The following is a 21960-nucleotide window of genomic DNA, read 5'->3' on the forward strand; positions in this document are numbered from 1 at the left end:
TAAACCCACATTAAGAAACACTTGATTAGCGGCTCATTACTATGTCTCTGAAATGAACACTGCACTATCAGACCTGTTCAGTTCTCCGTAGTAGTCCATGCATTATGTCAGCAAAGGCACCAGCCTACACATATACACACACACGCACAGCCAGCCCCAGCCACATACACATATACACACAATCCAGCCCCTTAATACCTCGCGGAAACATTCTACATACACACACACACACACACACACACACACACACACACACACACACACACATACACACACACACACACACACACACACACACACACACACACACACACACAACATTCACTCACACACAATCAACACACACCACACACATCACTACATCACAACACATACATGTACACCACCACACACTTGCACATCCTACCTAGCTGACCCTTTGTCCCCTTACCTAACCCCCCTGTGTGTTAGACAATCTGCACTAACACACATATGCATACACAACCCCATATTCATTCAGCTTTATTGATGCCCCCTAAGCATGCGCGCGCACACACACACACACACACACACACACACACACACACACACACACACACACACACACACACACACACACACACACACACACTAGTGAATGGGTGAATGCCATGCTTTGATGGGGCTCACATTTTCCTCCATGAGTAAAATTCTACTTGGCTGAGTGAGTACAAGTATGGGGAGCCAAGAACATTGGTTGAAGGAGATCACTTTGTTGTATTGGGCCTACCTCCAGATTGCCACATTAACATGCAGCTTCCCAAGGGAGATTGTTCAATGTGCTAAGGCCCCCTTGCAGTGAAAACTTCAGCAATAGAGTATTCTCTGAATCAGAAAGGCTTACCATGATGCAGCAACCTTCCAAGATAAGGATTCCAGATCACAGTAAGTTTTTCTGAATTCCTCCCATGGCAACCATCTTATGTTACAGTCATTAACATGTATTCTACTTTCTTGCCAATACTCAGTAATATCAACTGTCTCACAACATTATTGTAGTGAGTAGAATATGCCAACTATTCTCCAAAACAGGCAAAAAAGATAAGCTTGTTATTCACCTTTTTGCTTCAGAGTCTGTTCTGCATCTTTCAAAGCTGTTAGGATTGGATTTCATGTTATATATGCAGCAGTGACCACAGAATAGCATTAGAAACATTTTGACAGCCTTTTCTATGGTGTTATATTGTGTTTTTAGTGCTGAGCTGTGTGAACATAAGAAAGGTATTATTTTACTGGTGAACTGACACTTGATACTGGCTGTGTGGCTTTCCTAGACTTTTCTTCCCTATTTGAGGGGTTTTCCATGGATACAAATGATATACCATGGCTTACTTCATTTGCAAACCAGCCATGGGGTCCTTGTACACATAATGAACAGCCCAGAAAAAGATTAAATGGCAGTTCCATCCAAAACACATTTCTAATTCTCATTCAGCATTCTAAAAAGCTGTGTTCAAATATATGGCACTTGATAATACTAAAGGGATTTTTACTGCAGCAAATGGTTCCACTTAGCCTTTGAATTTGTGTAGAACCAGGTGTTGGTAATGAGAATCTTCCATTTTTAAATAAATTATGGATGGTACAGATTATGGCTTAAATGATTTTGGCGAATTGGTAGTATTGTTTTATGAAGTCCTGGTATTTGGGATGAAAGTGCTAAGTTAATGTAAGCTCATGCAGGTTTTATATTATAGGAGAGCATATTTATCTCACTGAACATTTTATGTGTTACTCTTTTTGGAATATAAAATGAATGAAGATAAAACAAAAGTTATAGTCATAAATTTTGTACCCATGCATGAATTGGTTCAGTAGTACTCACATTTATATTGACACTATAGGGTGAAATATTTAGGAGTATGGATTAAAAGGCTTCTATTATGGTAGCTAAAGATATGTTTGAAGATACTAAACAAAATATAATACAAAAGATGGAAACTGGAAGGTTTTATTTATGGATATAGATTGTAATATAGGTTTTTTTATGGATATGGATTGTAATATATATGCAATGAAAATGTTTTTAGTCTCTTTAGTTTTATATACAGGTCAGGCATATTTATTCACAGGAGATGTTGTGGACAACAATTAATGAAGAGTTGAAAGAATGTTTCTGGGAGGGGAAGAGAGCAAGAGTTAAATGGGACAAGCTGATCCTCCCAACAGAACAATATGATTTAGGATTATCTGATATTATAGAGCTAAATAGTTTAGACTCATATACATGACACAAACAATAGGTTATAATTCAAACTGCTAAGGTAAATGATGAAACAGGGGGAAGTTCAAGAAATAAGGAGAGATGGATTTCAGATGCAGACCCTTAAGAAGAAGAATACAAAACATACAGAATGTTATATTCATAAAGTTGCAGAAAGCACTTTAAGAACTAAGCCAAAATGGGAATGGAGAATTTTGCCAATAGAGATAACTGCAAGTAGGGGTATAGAAAATAGGCAAGAGGGGGTTGAAATTTACTGGAGAAAACTGGCAAAGGAACAAAGGTATTGGGAGAAAATAACTAGACAGGGAATGTGACAGTGGAGTAAGCCAAGAAATTGATTAGAGTGGAGTTTAGAGGTTGCAGAAAGAAAGAAAGAAAGAAAGAAAGAAAGAAAGAAAGAAAGAAAGAAAGGAAGGAATTGGGGTATCCTAGTGAAAGATCTGCTCTGGTAGAGTTTTTAATCAAATCTAGAACAGAAGCTGCTATTAAAAAGGGATAATTAGTAGGGCATATAAAATATTGCTCAGTAACTATAATAATCAGAAGAGGTTAGAAGAGATTGGTAGGGGAGATTGCATTACTTAGGCACAAGCTATCTGTAGGTACAAGCAATGAATATTGAGAGCTCTGAGTATTCTTTGCTAAGCTAGATACAAGATTTAAATGCATAATGGCACTCAGTTAAGTGAAAAGTAAACTCTGAAATCATGGGAAGTGAATAAGAGATAGTAGCCTCCCCAGGAGTATTTGTAAACACCTTTATTAAATTATCACTTAAGACATAGGCACACAAACACTGATAGAAAAGAAAACAAACCATATTAATGTATTTTCTAATTGCATACATTATACATCACATATGTATTATTTCTTTATGACTGCCATCAGTTCAACAGTACATGAATTGCTCAAGTCCTGTCTTCCCTTAAACCTCACTCCTCCTCCTGAACATTATTCTGCATGTATTGTTCCCACAAATTTCATTTATATATATGTAATTTACTCCTTCCTGTTTCTGAAGATCCCTCTTCCAGTTCTTTTTATCTTTTATGAATATTCATTTTTACAAATACAGTCAACTTAGAGTTTGATTTACATGTTCTAGCTATTACTTTTTTGGCAGCCAACAAAATTAAACCTAGTAAGGCCTTACTATGGCTAGACAGTTTAGGTCCTGTATCCCAGCTCAAAATAATCATTTTCTTAATTACAGCCATTTGCACCTCTAATATTTCTGGTAGAGTACTCTGTATCTGTAAGGAATTTATTTTTAAATCCACCAACTCCCCAAAACATGTTCCCAGTTACCTCTTTCTTCCCCATCTCACAGTTGCTATCTACATGAAGAAAACTTCTTGAAGTCTGCCTGAGGTATACAAATACCAATGCAAACACTTCCAAACAAAAATCCTAAACCTTTTGGACTTTGTTGCACACGTGGGAGCCATACGTATGTCATCCCATTGTTCCCTTCTAAATTGCTTTTCCATTTTCTCTTTCCAGTCTTTTCTACCTTCCAGTGATTGATTCTTATAATTATAGTTCAAAATGTCATATTCTCTACTAATTATTCCCTTTTTAACAGCAGCTTCACTTATAAATTCAACTAAAAACTCTACCAGAGCAGGTCTTTCTTTTAGGAGTCCGCTAGCCTTTTCTTTTAAGATTTTTAAGTCCATATTAGCCAAATCATTAGTCAAGACAATGTGGTTTTATTGGGCACAGGAACATTTTTGACAATATCAACAAGACGCTGATGATTCAGAAGGAGGCAGGAAGGAAAAAATAACAGTAGGAATAGATGGAGAAAAAGCCTTTGATAAAGTTTGTTGGGAGTTCATGCATAAGGTATTCTGAGATATGGATTCACAAAAAGACTGACAGATCTGATATTTAACTTACACTGAGTCTCCAAAACTGGAATTCAAGCAGAATACACTCAGAGTGCTTTGTGGTGCTGCGGTAGCATTATCGCCTCACAGTTAGACGCTGCCCATTCGATTCTCAGTTAGAGCGTCTTCTGTGTGGCGACATGCGTGAATGGGCGTTCCTTCATTGAAGGTTGTGCGTTAAGCCCGGCAAGCCAGCACGTAAGACTCTACTGCCAATCATTAGCGGACCGGAGTTCCGCTGTGGCGACCCCTAACCGGGAAAAGACGAAAGACACAAACAAACACTCAGAGTGTTTTACAATAACAAGAAGTACTAGGCAAGGTTGCCCAGTTTGTCCTTTACTGTTTGCAATGTACTCAGAACCATTAGCAGGTCAAATTCAGAAATCATAGCTATCTACTATACCAGTTGTATCCAGTTAAGAAACAATAGCTGTGCTTGCAAATGATAACATATTGTATATCACCAACCCAGTAAGAGATGTGGATACAAATGGTATGACAGAGAAGAAAAGATAGCTATGTTCCCAGGTGATATAATATTATATATTACCAGTCCAATAAGAGATATATCTATTCTGCTAGAATTTCTAACAAAACACCAGGAAATTTCTGGATACAATTTAATGAGACTAAGACTAAGACCATAGTCTTAAATTACATTCAGCCCATAAATTAGTACAGAATTATCTCTTCCTGTGGGGCTATGAGACAATGAGATATCTAGGAATATGAATTAAGAAGGAAGTGGATGTGGCAGCAAGAGGTATGTGGGAGGAAATGGAAGGTAAAACAATGGAAGGTGTTAAGATAGATAAGGACAGCAAGATACAAGCTATCAAAATGTTTTTGGTGCCCTTCATTTTATATATCAGTCAGGCATATTTTTTTTTCAACCTGATGACCGGATATGGGAAAAGACTAACAAGGAAATAAAAAGTTTTTTGGAGGGGAAAGCAAGAGATCACGAGGTAACTTGGAGGTGCTGACACTACCAATAGAACAGGGGGGGGCTTAGGACTGTGATGACCGTGCCCTGGCCCAGCAATCAAGGAGCCTCAATCCTCACCACTAACACCAGGGAGGTTGTCTCATAGAAGAGAAAAGGATAACTAATACACACAGTAAAGTACAATTTCCCTTAAGTGCACACATAGATCACAGTCAGTCTGGGGCTGGTTGCTCCCTTGCTCACCAGGTCCCCAATAAGACTCCTCACTGGCACAGCTATAGGGTCCAGCCTAACTGGGCAAGCTAAAATCTCCAGTACTCTCTCTGTCCAACCAGTGCTTCATGTCCCTGCCAAGTAGCTGACACAACACACACACTTTGAGATAAGTATTTATACAACTTCACAGACACTCCTGAGAAAGGCTGACACAGATTCTCCAACTGTGCCCCTTTACCCAGGCTATACGGTAGTAATTACTGCCACCACCCAGTTAATAATATCAGCTACTAAATAGCCCTTAAAAGGGTGTCAATTATTACTGTGCAATATTAATATCCAATGGTAGTATGACTAACAGTCAAGGCTTACTTTAGAGTGGCCTATCACAATAACCTCTATAAATATGCAATGTATTCTAGAGCTTATCTCTACACAAAACAGCCACAGGTAGAAGGTTTTAAAAATATTTACTAATAAATAATTAAAACACAAGACAAAACTACTACACCACAGAGATATCTAAGAGTTCACAGATCACACAGAAACTTAAAATAATACAGTAGGACAGGTCTGATTTCAAAGAAAAACACCTAATTAATCTTTACTAGCTTTAACTATTCCTACAAGAAATCACAGTGCTAGAAACTTACATGTGAGCACAAGGCAGAGTGCTGATAAGTTGGATCCCAGATCAAAATGCTCTTTGGTCTCTTGTGAGAAATAGTATTTAAACATTACTAACAAACATGTCTCTAAGGCCCTCCCAAAATTACATCATTTTTGACACTTAGGTTTTCCCAATATTCATATTGCATCATCTTAAACACCTGGTCTAAGTTTTCAGGCCACAAACTGCATTATTTAGCAATCTAACACCTGCACAGAAACTTTACAAAAATAGTAGACATTTCACATATACATGCTAGCAGAAACCAGAGCAATAAAGCACCTTCCAGATGTAAATTCTGATCATAAACTTTAGCCTTAAAACAATGGGCATGAAACCTTCACCCAGCCTCCCTGGGACCGACTTGTAAAACATTAAAGAGATTCATAAGATCTTTTCAATTTCAAAAGACACATTTGAAATGCTTGGCTTGGTTTTCCATACAGCAGATGGCAATGTTGCAACAATCTTGAAATTCACATTTTACAGTGTTTTTTTTTCATTTAAAAACACAAGCCTGTATTTTACATTTATTTATACAGTTGACTTGAATTATGTATCAAATTCTATTTGACTAGGCTGGCAGCCTTCGCCCATCTCTCCCCAGTCGTTACAAGGACTTCCAGACATAAAATTGTAATATGCAGCTACTCAGGTGAGCCTGAAATTGGTCACTATTGATCAGTGCACTACTCCAGTAAATAAATATAAATATTTGCATATGTATATCTTGCACAACATACCCAGTACTCCCCTAAATGGAAATAACTGATGGTAGTACAAGGTGGGCATGGTAGAAAAGGAGAGGGACTGGGCTTTTGACTACAAATAAAGGATGAAGAAAAAGAGAAATATTTTGAACACTATGTATCTATCTATACACACAACTGCATGTGTACACACACACACACACACACACACACACACACACACACACACACACATAGACACACACTCCACACACATATTTTTTAAACATAAAAAATTATTAAGACTTGAACATGTTAAAGAGTGGTCAGAAGACATAATGCCATTGGGAATGGAAGATCACTAGAAAAAAAAACAAGACAAAAGACTTAGCAGCTACTGGACACAGAACCAAAGTTTAGGGAGCAGATTACAGGCTGGGCAAGGGTTGATGTGGGAAGAAACTGAAAGAAACAGTGATCTGGAAGAACAGTCAAGTCTAAAATATATGAGATTAATGGTAGAATTTAGAAAATACAATGAAGATAGATGAAAACATGGGAAGGAATGTCCTGTATCAGCAGACTTATTAATTCAGGCTAGAACAGACAGGGCCACAAAGAAGATTAGGCATGGCATATATCCTTTTCTAGAAGGTAAAGCATTAAAAGGATGTATTAAGGAAAGACTCCATCATGAGACCGAATGTATCAGTGTAACTATGGTTGGAAATATGTTTAGCCCCAAGGTATTCAAACAAATCAAGGAAATTAAGAATATTTACTTAGAAATGTCACTATAGATATTTTTATACCTTTAGTAAAGCCAATAAAATGTTCCCACAGATGTCAGAGGGATGTTGGAGATGTACCTCTGGACAACATGTTAGTTGTGAATATATTTTGGGGATATGAGGAACTGAATAATTTAAGCAAGGCCTACAACAAACCCCAAGGAGTATCTTGGGCAAAAGGGGCAGCTGCAGGAGAAACTATGCTCTTTAGTTGGATTTTTAGTCCTCAGAAGGTGAAATATTGTTAGAAATTGGCAACATTGATTTTGTTAGTGCCAAAAAAAGCAAGATAATGAAAAATTAATAAGAAGCCTAATGGCAAGGATGTGATGATATTAACAGGAATTACAAGAAAAATAAATTAATCAAACATATTCAAATACATAGAACTTAAACACAAATGGCAAATAAGGGATCAGTACCTTCAGTGATTGCAGAACTAAAGATATATGTGGGTCAAGTAGGGAAGAATCTTACACTGCAGTTGTCAGGAAAAGTAAATATATCAAAATTGATTTGTAATCAGTAAAGATATACTGACTGAATGTGTATTTAAAAGTAAAACAATTTTAACAGAACCAACCAAAATTTAATATCTTCATCATGTTACTCACAGACCTGGACTAGACCAAATGTACTAGTGGCATGCATATACATATATTTCCATTTTATTTAACGGTTGGCCTCTAGAACGCAAAACAAAAGTGCAACATGTATGAGAATTGCACAGTATGTATACTTTGTTTATACTGTTATTAGCACAAGAAGTGTTTAAAAAAAGTATTTCTTAAGTTTGACATAGTTCATGTAATTAGGCCCTTCCATATCCATATACATTTTCAGTTCCTCTCCTGTCATTTGGGATGATAGGAGTTTTGCCCAGTCTACCTGGTCGCAGCTCTATGTGGTGGTGTAGCACTCAAAGCAACTGAGTAGGACTCTAGGTCACTCTCCCTGGTTAGTTTCTTCATAGTAATCAGAGTCTTGGGGTTGTCAGCACTTTTAGCCAGCAAGACAACAGTTGCTATAGTCAGACCCGCTTTTGGCCAATCCCCCTTGTGAATACACAAGACTTGTGGTGATTCCTACATGATTGGGGTCATCAGGAACCATGCCAAGAACTCTACAGCAACAGTAACACAAGTATGCTTTTCAGAGATACTGTAAGGATGTGAAAATGGCAACTCTCTAGTCAACTCCCTGTATATATGCCACACGTAAGATCCAGCCAACTCCCTGTGTATACATCACAAGTGTAAGATCCAGCCAACTCCCTGTGTATACATCACAAGTGAAAGATCCAGCCAACTCCCTGTGTATACATCACAAGTGTAAGATCCAGCCAACTCCCTGTGTATACATCACAAGTGAAAGATCCAGCCAACTCCCTGTGTATACATCACAAGTGAAAGATCCAGCCAAATCCCTGTGTATACATCACAAGTGAAAGATCCAGCCAACTCCCTGTGTATACATCACAAGTCTAAGATCCAGCCAACACGCTGTGAATACATCAATAGTGTAAGATCCAGCCAGCTCTGTGTATACACCACTAGTGTAAGATCCAGCCAACTCCCTGTGTATACACCACAAGTGTAAGATCCAGCCAACTCCCTGTGTATACACCACAAGTGTAAGATCCAGCCAACTCCCTGTGTATACATTACAAGTGTAAGATACAGCCAGCTCCCTGTGTATACATCACAAGTGTAAGATCCAGCCAACTCTCAGTGTATGCATCACAAGTGTAAGATCCAGATAACTCCCTGTTTATACAGCACAGGTGTAAGATCCAGCCAACTCCCTGCTTATACATCACAAGTGTAAGATCCAGCCAACTTCCTGTGTATATATCACAAGTGTAAGATCCAGATAACACCCTGTGTACACACCACAAGTGTAAGATCCAGCCAACTCCCTGTGTATACACCACAAGTGTAACATCCAGCCAACTCCCTGTGTATACACCACAAGTGTAAGATCCAGCCAACTCCCTGTGTATACATCACAAGTGTAAGATCCAGCCAACTCTCTGTGTATACACCACAAGTGTAAGATCCTGCCAACTCCCTGTGTATACATCACAAGTGTAAGATCCAGCCAACTCTCTGTGTCTACACCACAAGTGTAAGATCCAGATAACTCCCTGTGTATACAGCACAAGTGTAAGATCCAGCCAACTCCCTGTGTATACACCACAAGTGTAAGATCCAGCCAACTCCCTGTGTATACATCACAAGTGTAAGATCCAGATAACTCCCAGTGTATACATCACAAGTGTAAGATCCAGCCAACTCCCTGTGTATACATCACAAGTGTAAGATCCAGCCAACTCTCTGTGTATACACCACAAGTGTAAGATCCAGATAACTCCCTGTGTATACACAAGTGTAAGATCCAGCCAACTCTCTGTGTATACACCACAAGTGTAAGATCCAGCCAACTCCCTGTGTATACACCACAAGTGTAAGATCCAGCCAACTCCCTGTGTATACATCACAAGTGTAAGATCCAGCCAACTCTCTGTGTACACATCACAGCTGTAAGATCCAGATAACTCCCTGTGTATACATCATAAGTGTAAGATCCAGCCAACTCCCTGTGTATACACCACAAGTGTAAGATCCAGCCAACTCCCTGTGTATACATCACAAGTGTAAGATCCAGCCAACTCTCTGTGTACACATCACAGCTGTAAGATCCAGATAACTCCCTGTGTATACATCATAAGTGTAAGATCCAGCCAACTCCCTGTGTATACACAAGTGTAAGATCCAGCCAACTCCCTGTGTATACACAAGAGTAAGATCCAGATAACTCCCCGTGTATACATCACAAGTGTAAGATCCAGCCAACTCTCTGTGTATACACCACAAGTGTAAGACCCAGATAACTCCCTGTGTATACACGAGTGTAAGATCCAGCCAAATCCCTGTGTATACATCACAAGTGTAAGATCCAGCCAACTTTCTGTATCTAACCCACAAGTGTAAGATCCAGATAACTCCCTGTGTATACATCACAAGTATAAGATCCAGCCAACTCCCTGTGTGTACATCACAAGTGTATGATCCAGCCAACTCTCTGTGTCTATGCCACAAGTGTAAGATCCAGAAAATTCCCTGTGTATACATCATAAGTGTAAGATCCAGCCAACTCCCTGTGTATACACCACAAGTCTAAGATCCAGCCAACTATCTGTGTACACACCACAAGTGTAAGATCCAGCCAACTCTCTGTGTATATATCACAAGTGTAAGATCCAGCCAACACCCTGTGTATACATCACAAGTGTAAGATCCAGCCAACTCCCTGTGTATATATCACAAGTGTAAGATCCAGCCAACTCTCTGTGTCTACGCCACAAGTGTAAGATCCAGATAACTCCCTGTGTATACATCATAAGTGTAAGATCCAGCCAACTCCCTGTGTATACACAAGTGTAAGATCCAGCCAACTCCCTGTGTATACACCAAAAGTGTAAGATCCAGCCAACTCTCTGTGTATACACCACAAGTGTAAGATCCAGCCAACTCTCTGTGTATATATCACAAGTGTAAGATCCAGCCAACTCTCTGTGTATATATCACAAGTGTAAGATCCAGCCAACTCCCTGTGTCTACACAAGTGCAAGATCCAGATAACTCCCTGTGTATACAGCAAAAGTGTAAGATCCAGCCAACTCTCTGTGTATACATCACAAGTGTAAGATACAGCCAACTCTCTGTGTCTATGCCACAAGTGTAAGATCCAGATAACTCCCTGTGTATACATCATAAGTGTAAGATCCAGCCAACTCTCTGTGTATACACCACAAGTGTAAGATCCAGCCAACTCTCTGTGTATATATCACAAGTGTAAGATCAAGCCAACTCACTGTGTATACATCACAAGTGTAAGATCCAGCCAACTCCCTGTGTATATATCACAAGTGTAAGATCCAGCCAACTCTCTGTGTATACATCACAAGTGTAAGATCCAGATAACTCCCTGTGTATACATCATAAGTGTAAGATCCAGCCAACTCCCTGTGTAAACACAAGTGTAAGATCCAGCCAACTCTTGGTGTATGCATCACAAGTGTAAGATCCAGATAACTCCTTGTGTATACACCACAGGTGTAAGATCCAGCCAACTCCCTGCTTATACATCACAAGTGTAAGATCCAGCCAACTCCCTGTGTATACATCACAAGTGTAAGATCCAGATAACACCCTGTGTACACACCACAAGTGTAAGATCCAGCCAACTCCCTGTGTATACACCACAAGTGTAAGATCCAGCCAACTCCCTGTGTAAACACCACAAGTGTAAGATCCAGCCAACTCTCTGAGTATACACCACAAGTGTAAGATCCAGATAACTCCCTGTGTATACACAAGTGTAAGATCCAGCCAACTCTCTGTGTATACACCACAAGTGTAAGATCCTGCCAACTCCCTCTGTATACATCCCAAGTGTAAGATCCAGCCAACTCTCTGTGTATACACCACAAGTGTAAGATCCAGCCAACTCCCTGTGTATACATCACAAGTGTAAGATCCAGATAACTCCCAGTGTATACATCACAAGTGTAAGATCCAGCCAACACCCTGTGTATACATCACAAGTGTAAGATCCAGCCAACTCCCTGTGTATACATCACAAGTGTAAGATCCAGCCAACTCCCTGTGTATACATCACAAGTGTAAGATCCAGCCAACTCTCTGTGTATACACCACAAGTGTAAGATCCAGATAACTCTCTGTGTATACATCATAAGTGTAAGATCCAGCCAACTCCCTGTGTATACATCACAAGTGTAAGATCCAGCCAACTCCCTGTGTATACACAAGTGTAAGATTCAGCCATCTCTCTGTGTATACATCACAAGTGTAAGATCCAGATAACTCCCAGTGTATACATCACAAGTGTAAGATCCAGCCAACTCTCTGTGTATACACCACAAGTGTAAGATCCAGATAACTCCCTGTGTATACACAAGTGTAAGATCCAGCCAACTCTCTGTGTATACACCACAAGTGTAAGATCCAGCCAACTCCCTGTGTATACATCACAAGTGTAAGATCCAGCCAACTTTCTGTGTCTACGCCACAAGTGTAAGATCCAGATAACTCCCTGTGTATACATCACAAGTGTAAGATCCAGCCAACTCCCTGTGTATACACAAGAGTAAGATCCAGATAACTCCCTGTGTATACATCACAAGTGTAAGATCCAGCCAACTCCCTGTGTGTACATCACAAGTGTACGATCCAGCCAACTCTCTGTGTCTATGCCACAAGTGTAAGATCCAGAAAATTCCCTGTGTATACATCATAAGTGTAAGATCCAGCCAACTCCCTGTGTATATATCACAAGTCTAAGATCCAGCCAACTATCTGTGTATACATCACAAGTGTAAGATCCAGATAACTCCCAGTGTATACATCACAAGTGTAAGATCCAGCCAACACCCTGTGTATACATCACAAGTGTAAGATCCAGCCAGCTCCCTGTGTATACACCACAAGTGTAAGATCCGGCCAACTCCCTGTGTATACACCACAAGTGTAAGATACAGCCAACTCTCTGTGTATACACCACAAGTGTAAGAGCCAGCCAACTCTCTGTGTATACACCACAAGTGTAAGATCCAGCCAACTCTCTGTGTATACACCACAAGTGTAAGATCCAGCCAACTCCCTGTGTATACACCACAAGTGTAAGATCCAGCCAACTCCCTGTGTATACTCCACAAGTGTAAGATCTAGCCAACTCTCTGTGTCTACGCCACAAGTGTAAGATCCAAGGAGACACAGGAGGCATGGTTTCCATAAAAACAGGTTTATTTTTTGCAGAATACCAGGGAAACCAAAATAACAGCCTACTTGGCTTGAAACAAAACATAATATAGCTGTAGTTTCATCTACCAATGATAGCACATTGTCTCTCACAACCCTTCCAAGAACAAGTTGCCTTTAAAGACTATGGGCTCAATTAAGTCCCAGTCACAGGTCAAAGTCCATGTAATTTGCCTAAATATAATCCACAAGTTAGCCCTGAATGGAGTCTCACAGTGCACACTTCTTGAGTTTTCCAAGCAAGCTCCAGCTCACCTACTCTGAATCTCCAGTTGAGATGCCAATGTTGCGATTTTGCTGTAGCAGGCAACCCTCTTCTTTACAGCAGTAGTGATCAGTTAGCACGTGATCAGCACCTAGCTAATACAGAGGTCCCTCCAGCCTCAAGGAGGGCAAGACAAAATAGACCAGGGGAGAATTTGAGGCTGCCCATCCAATTATCCAGGTTTACCTTGAAGATGGATAAGACAACCACCAAAGCTAAAACTGATGAAACAACAAAAGAAATCCACCAAAAGCACGATTTATTAAAACTCTGACATTTCGGCCACTGCCTTCAAGGAGTACAAATCATATACAACCCCATACATATTTATACTAAAATGAGGCATCAATTAAACAATTATATAATTAAAAATAATTAAACAAGTACAATCAATTAAGCAACATTCTCCAATTAAATTCCTCATTTAAACCAAGTGGATGTAAAGTTTTAAATTTCAAAATGTATATAGCTTCTTTATGTAACAACAATTGTTTAACATTAACATTTCTACATTTATAATCATGTATTTACTCTAAAATAGTCCCTTGTAGCCCCTTGCTATTGCTGTTATGGAAATTTAAAAAATGCATGGCTATAGGGCATTCTTCTTTTTTATTACAAATATCCCTAATATGTTCCATAAGCCTTATTTTAAAAGCTCTTTTGGTTTCCCCTATATAGAATTTATTACAAGGGCACCGAAGTGCATAGATAACTTTCTCAGAATTGCAATTAAACATGTTGTTAGTATTAAAAGGGATATTATTAATACATTCAAAGCAAGAAGTAACAAAATTACATGCTTTACATTTACCACATTGGTAAGTTCCCACCTTTGGCACCTTATATCTAATAGTATCTAATGAAAAACTAAATCTACTTTTCACTAAAATATCTTTTATACTTCTGCCCCTACGGTAGGAAAATTTTAATTCCACATTCAGCCAAGTTTTCACACTATTTAAGGAACATAGATAGATATTAGAGCAAATACATGATTATAAATGTAGAAATGTTAATGTTAAACAATTGTTGTTACATAAAGAAGCTATATACATTTTGAAATTTAAAACTTTACATCCACTTGGTTTAAATGAGGAATTTAATTGGAGAATGTTGCTTAATTGATTGTACTTGTTTAATTATTTTTAATTATATAATTGTTTAACTGATGCCTCGTTTTAGTATAAATATGTATGGGGTTGTATATGATTTGTACTCCTTGAAGGCTGTGGCCGAGACGTCAGAGTTTTAATAAATCGTGCTTTTGGTGGATTTCTTTTGTTGTTTCATTACCTTGAAGATGGCAAGGGTGCTACTCTGCTTGATATTTAATGGAAATTTGTTCCAGTGGTGAGGTATATGTTGGAATATGAATCTATCACTCCAATGTGTCTTATTTATCTGCTCATGAAAGTTTAATTCCTTTAACTGAGTATTTGAGGTACCATTATTTCTGCGAAGGAAATGGTTGAAAGGCTAGACACAGATCTACATGGAGGAGTCTGGAAGAGACTGAATACACACAAAGGGCTGCCAGTCTCTCCTGATAACCAAGATTTTTGAGGCTACCGATCTTTTTAGTTATGAATTTCTGAGGTCTCTCAAGTTGTGTGATATGAAATCAAGACCACGAATACTCCACATCACAAAATAGACAGCGAACCCAAACAAATGGGAACCCAAGCAGGATTCCAACTGTTTAATAAAACAGATAAGAGCTTTTCTTCCCTATTACAATGGAACTTCTTCAGATACCTAAACACATTTCACACACTAATTATATACATGTGGTAATCCAGTCACATTAACCAAAAAAGCAATTAATTGTAAAGCACCACCCCTGTTGTGTGAAACAAATTAAGAACTATGAAACAACACTTTATTTTTTCTAAAAAATAAGAATATATATGAGTGAATAAATAAACAAGTCCTATAAAATCATATTTAAAAAATTCTCATTAAAAAACTCCTACCAAAATCATACATAATAAAACCCATTTGTAAGGCTTTTCTTAAAATAATTTATAACTTATTAACCTTTATTGCTAAAATACTGCTAATAGACACTGCATCGTTAATGTCTGGCAATTGAGCTGCATTAAGTAAAATTTGCCAATATAATTCCCTAGATTCCAGGTAAGAAGACTAATCCCTCTCGTCATTAGGTGCAACCCTCTCCAATACGTAAAATACAATTTTTTTATAATTGTTACACACCGATGCATGCATTTTTAGACTCTCGTTTCCTAATAGCATGTAAGTGCCGATAAATCCTACTCCTAAGTTGATGCTCAGTTTAGCCTACATAAATACACAATTAGCTACATAAATCACCCTTATAGTGTTATAATCATACCTGCTGTTGGCACGTATTACCCTGACGTAATTTCCTATTGTTATATTGATACCGTCATTAATGTACCTACACTGGGTGCATGTCCCATATTTCTTCAATCCCTTTTCCTGATTACAGTTTCGTAGGTGCTAACCATGATATACATATGTTGGCGTCTTGCTTAAAAAGTAGAGCTAATACACATTTTTCCATGATATACCCCTGTTATTACTTTCAAAATAAGATTTTAAATTCTTGCCTTTGTCTTATACACTATACTAGGAGTAGTCCCTAACTTTGATGTTAAGTCTGAAAAATAATCTACCAATATTTTCAAGGGTGTTCCTCACACAAACACTGCCATTATCATACAATAATACTATAGCCATACTCCTGTTATTATCAATACTGTTATTACAACTAATGGTATTAGAAATCACAAAATGGGTTGATACAGCTTATATCTATTACACAAAATATACTCAGCCGAAGTATTAATCATGGTGCCAGGATATTTTCTATCCAAAAACAAACTTTTTATAAAAGTCTAATTTTTTTCTCCAAAACATCATCATCTGTTATTAAATGGGACAACCTTACCATCTGCCATTTCAAAAAATTCTTTTTTTACCAATGTGGGCGTTGGCTCATATAGTAAAGATAACTATTAGAATGTGCTGTTTTCTTAAAAATCTTAGATTCAAATCTATTTCAGTTAATGCTGTTATAAATATAGTGACATCTAAGTAGTTATCACTATTGATATTCACATTGTAAGTAAAGGACAAAAGGAGGCAATATTATAATGTAACTAGACAAATGTATTTTTACTTCTAAATATTATGAATCTATAAATATTTTAATTTTTGGATCACATGTTGATTTTATGGAAGGGAGACAGAGAGGATTGCTGATTTTATTGATTATAGTAATAATGCTATCTCCTTTTTGTCCTTTTTCTACCAAGCTGTGCTTCACGTAGTAGCTACATTACTAAGTGCTGTGGAAATGACATATGCTTCAAGGTGTTGTGGGCATATTTAGACATCAGGATGCTGGAAAGATTAGCACAGAGCCCAGGGGAGAAAATCATCATACATCTCAGCCTCTTTATGCAAGAAACCTGAACAAAGCCTAAAATAATGGGGAGGACAAGGGCCCAAAAATAGAGGTAGATTTCAATTATGGCTCTTATAAACATTGAAAGCACCTATAATAACAGATTTTGTGTTAACCTGCATTTTCTGTAGGACATGAAGTCTGAAACTCAAATCTCTGTCATTATTTAGAGGCGTGAATCTTCAGAGATTTGCCAGAAAACAACAAATGTTATGATAAACATACCAAAAAAATATAAGGCAAAAATCTGTACAGTTGAGGGGTATGAAAATCACCCACCCACAGTTGACAGCAAAACCTCCAGATGGCTGTTACCACTGCAACTGGATGAATTAAGGAATGAGGTGCCACTAGGCAAATCCTCAGTGGAGACTGATAATGATCATCCGACAGGGTGATATGGGGTGCAACTGACTTGCATTGGCAGGATGACTGGGTAACAGTCTGAGAGGAGGGGGTTAATTGTCACTAGACATGGAGAGGAAAAATGCAAATGAAACTATTTAAAACTAAAGCAAAGTACTGGCATGAACAGCTTTTTATGAATACAGCAATTACATCCCCTCTGTACTTTACATACAATGCCTAGGCACTATGTTTTGTAAAAATAGGTGTGTGTGTGTGTGTGTGTGTGTGTGTGTGTGTGTGTGTGTGTATATATATATATAGATATATAGATATATATATATATATATATATATATATATGGGTCTGCTTTGTTTCATTGAATCTCATTTCACTGAATTTCATTCACCCCGACCACTTCGCTGAAAACTCAAATTACTGAAAACTCATTTCACTGAATCTTATTTCACTAAACTGCAGTTAGTATATATGGCACTGTGTAGAGTACTGTAAGGCAAGTTAAAGGTATATGCCCTTTTCCCCACTTTAGTACAATCCTGGAGTTAATATATATAGCTTGGGGGGGGGCACAGCCCCCTGCACTGGGGGTTTGGGAGGCATAGCCCCCTCACCTTGTTTGTTTTATATTGTAGCCCCCCCCCCAGTTAGTTTGAGTACATATTTTCTTCTGGAGAGAGTTAGTCATTGGTGTTGGAACTATGCATGTCTATTGTTTAAAATGTATTGTTTTGAAGTTTTTGGTAAAATACAATATAAAACAAACAAGGTATGGGGCTACGCCCCCCCCATATCCCCCAATGTGGGGGGCTGTGCCCCCTACTCCCCCCAAACTATATATACTAACTCCAGGATTGCACTACAGTGGAGAAAAGGGCATATACCTTTTACTTGCCTTACAGTACTCTACACAGTGCCATATATAGTAAGTTCAGTTCAGTGAAATGAGATTCAGTGAAATGAGTTTTCAGTAATAATATCTTCTAGACATATTTCTCTTTCTGTTGTACAAAAAAGAAGTAAATGAATTACTTTTGGTATGAGTGTTGTAAAAATCTAACAGCAAGACACAATAATCTGTTATGAAGCACCGCACTGTAAACTGCACTAGAAATCACAGACCAATAATGATCTGCAATGCCTCATTTATTTAATAAGCTAAACTGTTTCAGCTCTGGTAGAGACATTTAAAAAGCATGTTCTGAAGTTGCAAATCTATGACCTAATCAAGTAATATGCAAGCAGGCATGAAAGTTTATTATGTTTCCAAGTGACTCTGTTGTGCTTAAATCACACATGATTTTTTGGTTTTAAATTCAACTATATAATTGTCACAAACAGAAAGTAATGTAGCAAAAGTGAAACTGATGTTTTGAAAAGTAAATGTTTGACATTTTTATGCTTCAAAATCAGCAATATGACATTTAGTTATAAGAAGTTTGTGTTTACAGTATGAAGGTGTATGTTTGGGAGTGCATGCGTCTCTGTGTGTGTGTGTGTGTGTGTGTGTGTGTGTGTGTGTGTGTGTGTGTGTGTGTGTGTGTGTGTGTGTGTGTGTGTGTGTGTGTGTGTGTGTGCAGTTCAATTGAATATAAAAGGTGAGGTGCTGTCTCATCATGGGTGAGCTGATATTGCCACAGAGGACATTGAGGGATGCATAATAGTACATTTTTCTCTATTTGCTTTGTTTATATTCAGAAACTTATGACTTCTTTGTTTATCCAACTGTGTTTGTCACCACTTTCCTAATTATGCTTTCCCATCAGTTTGTCTGTTCCTTGTCCATCCTGTACATTCTGTGTGGTCCTGTGCCCGGTCCTGTCCTCCCCTCTGCATATGCACCCAGGAAAGAAGCTGCTCAGTTCTCTGTGACCGTGCTGGACTTCTTCATGTGCCTAGTGAATTCCCCTGTGAAGCATCTTTTATCAACCTGGACAAAAACAGCATTAAGTTCCTGTCAGAGAAGGCATTTGGAACACTACCATCACTCAGAGCTCTCTCTCTTAACCACAACAACATCTCCTTCATTACACCAGGGGCTTTCAAGGGCCTTCCCAACCTGATTGAACTCAGAATGGCTCACAATGAGTATATCAGATATCTGCATACTAGGACATTCACAACACTTCGGAAGCTTGCAAAACTGGATTTATCAGACTGTAATCTTTTCAATATTCCAGACAGAATTTTCATTGATCTCCCATCTCTACATGAGTTCATCTGTTTTCAAAACAATTTCAGACGGATTCCAGGGGCGATTAGAGGAATGGGAAACTTAACCCACATATACCTTGAGAGGAACAAAATTGAAGCAGTAGCTTATAACTCACTGCAGGGATTGGACAAACTGAAATACCTGAATCTGCAAGAAAATAAAATAAATGTAATTCATGACAAAGCTTTTCAGGACTGCCAGAAATTGGAATATCTATATCTGAATGACAACTTGTTAGGAACTTTACCTGAGTATTGCTTTGAAGGACTGAAACATCTGAAGATGTTAAATCTTGGTGGTAACATGTTAAAGAATGTATCTAGCACCTGGTTTACAGATCTATTTGAACTTGAAGTTTTGTATTTGGACAGAAATGTGATTACTTATGTAGAGGAAGAAGCTTTTGCAAACTTAACAAGTCTGATTTCGTTACATTTAAACAGCAACAACCTGACCACCCTTTTCATCAGTGTTTTCAAGCCTGTCTTCTTTCTTGGAAGGCTGTACCTCTTCAAAAACCCCTGGGAGTGTGATTGCAAGATAGAATGGCTCAAACAGTGGATGGAGAATTACAAACTGGTTAGGGATATTCCATGCACCTACCCAACTTCGGTAGCAGGCTTAGATCTCAGCAAAGTAGTATTTAATAGGTCACCAGAAGGCATCTGCTTAGACCCAGTAGAGCAGAATATGACATCATTTGCCGTGACTCTTCCAGAAGAACCCCATTCCACTGCGAAGAGTAGATTAAGCAGTCTGATTTCTGAAATGCTTCAGCGAAAAAACAATGAGAATGAGGAAAACTCCACAAAGCTTTTTAAAAATATGAGTGAAGTACATGGAGTAAGTGTCAATGCATGTTCAGATACTAACACATACTGTATCTTATGCAATTTTTTCTTTCTGTCTGTGTCACTGCAGGGGTTGATTTCAGTGTTTATTATGACAGCGTAATGCTGAGATAATTTGTGTTTTCATGATACATTGTTTTATTCTGCATGCTTATCCAGGAATATAAATAAAGTTTCTAAGTATTTACCATCAAGACATGAATGACATTAACTCTAAACTCTTTATTAAAGTAAATAACTGTGTCAGAAAAGGAGATGTAACACTTTTGAACAAGTTGTGAATGTTAAAGTTTTCCTTTAAAAAATCTGATTAAAGTCTGCAGTTTCATTTTAGCATATTTATCTGCAAATGTAATCTAAAGCATATTATGCTACAGACAGTTTCTAAGAAGAGAGAATGAAGGCAGAACTACCGTCAATGTATAAAAGTATTTCATCATACAAATCTGGTTATATGCAACATTTTTTGCCTGTGATGTGTTATTAATATGAAGTAATCCTATCATGAGCACATTATGTGTAAGGTATAATATAAAAGGGCGTGTTATCTCAAACCAGATGGGCATTTCACCAACAATAAGCATATCAAACACTTCCAGGTGGTTGCTGCTGAACCCACATTTGATGGGGCTGATAATTTTAGGTTAAAGCATTATTTCTTTCTTTCTTTTTTTAATCAAGAAACATCTTTATTAAATGATCATGTATGACATAGGCCATGTTACATTTATATAAATAAATCATTATCATGTATGACATAGGCCATGTTACATTTATATAAATAAACCATTATCATGTATGACATAGGCCATGTTACATTTATATAAATAAACCATTATCATGTATGACATAGGCCATGTTACATTTATATAAATGACAATAAACAATAGTGACACAATCTCAGTTGCAAACATTATACATTCCAAACTGTGCCAACACAACTGTAGCTGCAAACATTACACATCACTTTTAACATATCCAGTCATTCTTAGTCAAACATTACATAGCTCATTCAAATCCTGACTTCTTTTAAACCTTGTTCCTTCTCTGCATGTATTGATCCCACAATTCCCATTTTTTCCTGTGTAATTTGTTCCTACCCTTTTCTAAATATCCCAGTTCCATTTGTTTTAACTCTGTTACTATCTTCACTACTTCTAGAAAAGTTGGTTTCGACTTTGATTTCCATTTTCTACTAATTGCTTTTTTGGCAGCCACCATAATTAGATTCACCAATGCCTTACTATGTTTAAAGAATGATTTATTTATTTTTGTTATTATTTATTAATTGACGAAAACAAATGTAAAGATGCAGGCTTCATATGGCTAGCAATTAGTTACTATGTTCATTTTTTATGGTTGCCATAACAACAGAGACAACGATTTGTCAGTGTGGTCATGCCAGCCTTTCAAAGTGGTTGCAGAGTTTACTTGTCAACGCATAGATAATAAACCCGGTGCTATAACCATACCTAAAATGTTTTCATTTGCCTGATTATGAAAGCTAGAAA

General features: G+C 37.8%; 1 protein-coding gene across 1 annotated transcript in view; it reads left to right on the forward strand.

Moving 5' to 3' along the window:
* Positions 1–863: 863 nt before the first annotated feature.
* Positions 864–21960, forward strand: part of NYX (nyctalopin) — a 63335-nt gene continuing 42238 nt past the window's right edge. The window contains exons 1-2 of the mRNA XM_044071836.1: positions 864–903; positions 19150–20441. Coding sequence (XP_043927771.1) covers positions 864–903; positions 19150–20441 — 1332 coding nt within the window. The remainder of the gene's footprint in view (positions 904–19149; positions 20442–21960) is intronic.

Source organism: Protopterus annectens, chromosome 5.part0 (genome assembly GCF_019279795.1).
Source record: "Protopterus annectens isolate FY-2018-M chromosome 5.part0, PAN1.0, whole genome shotgun sequence".
Taxonomy (NCBI): Eukaryota; Metazoa; Chordata; order Ceratodontiformes; family Protopteridae; genus Protopterus; species Protopterus annectens.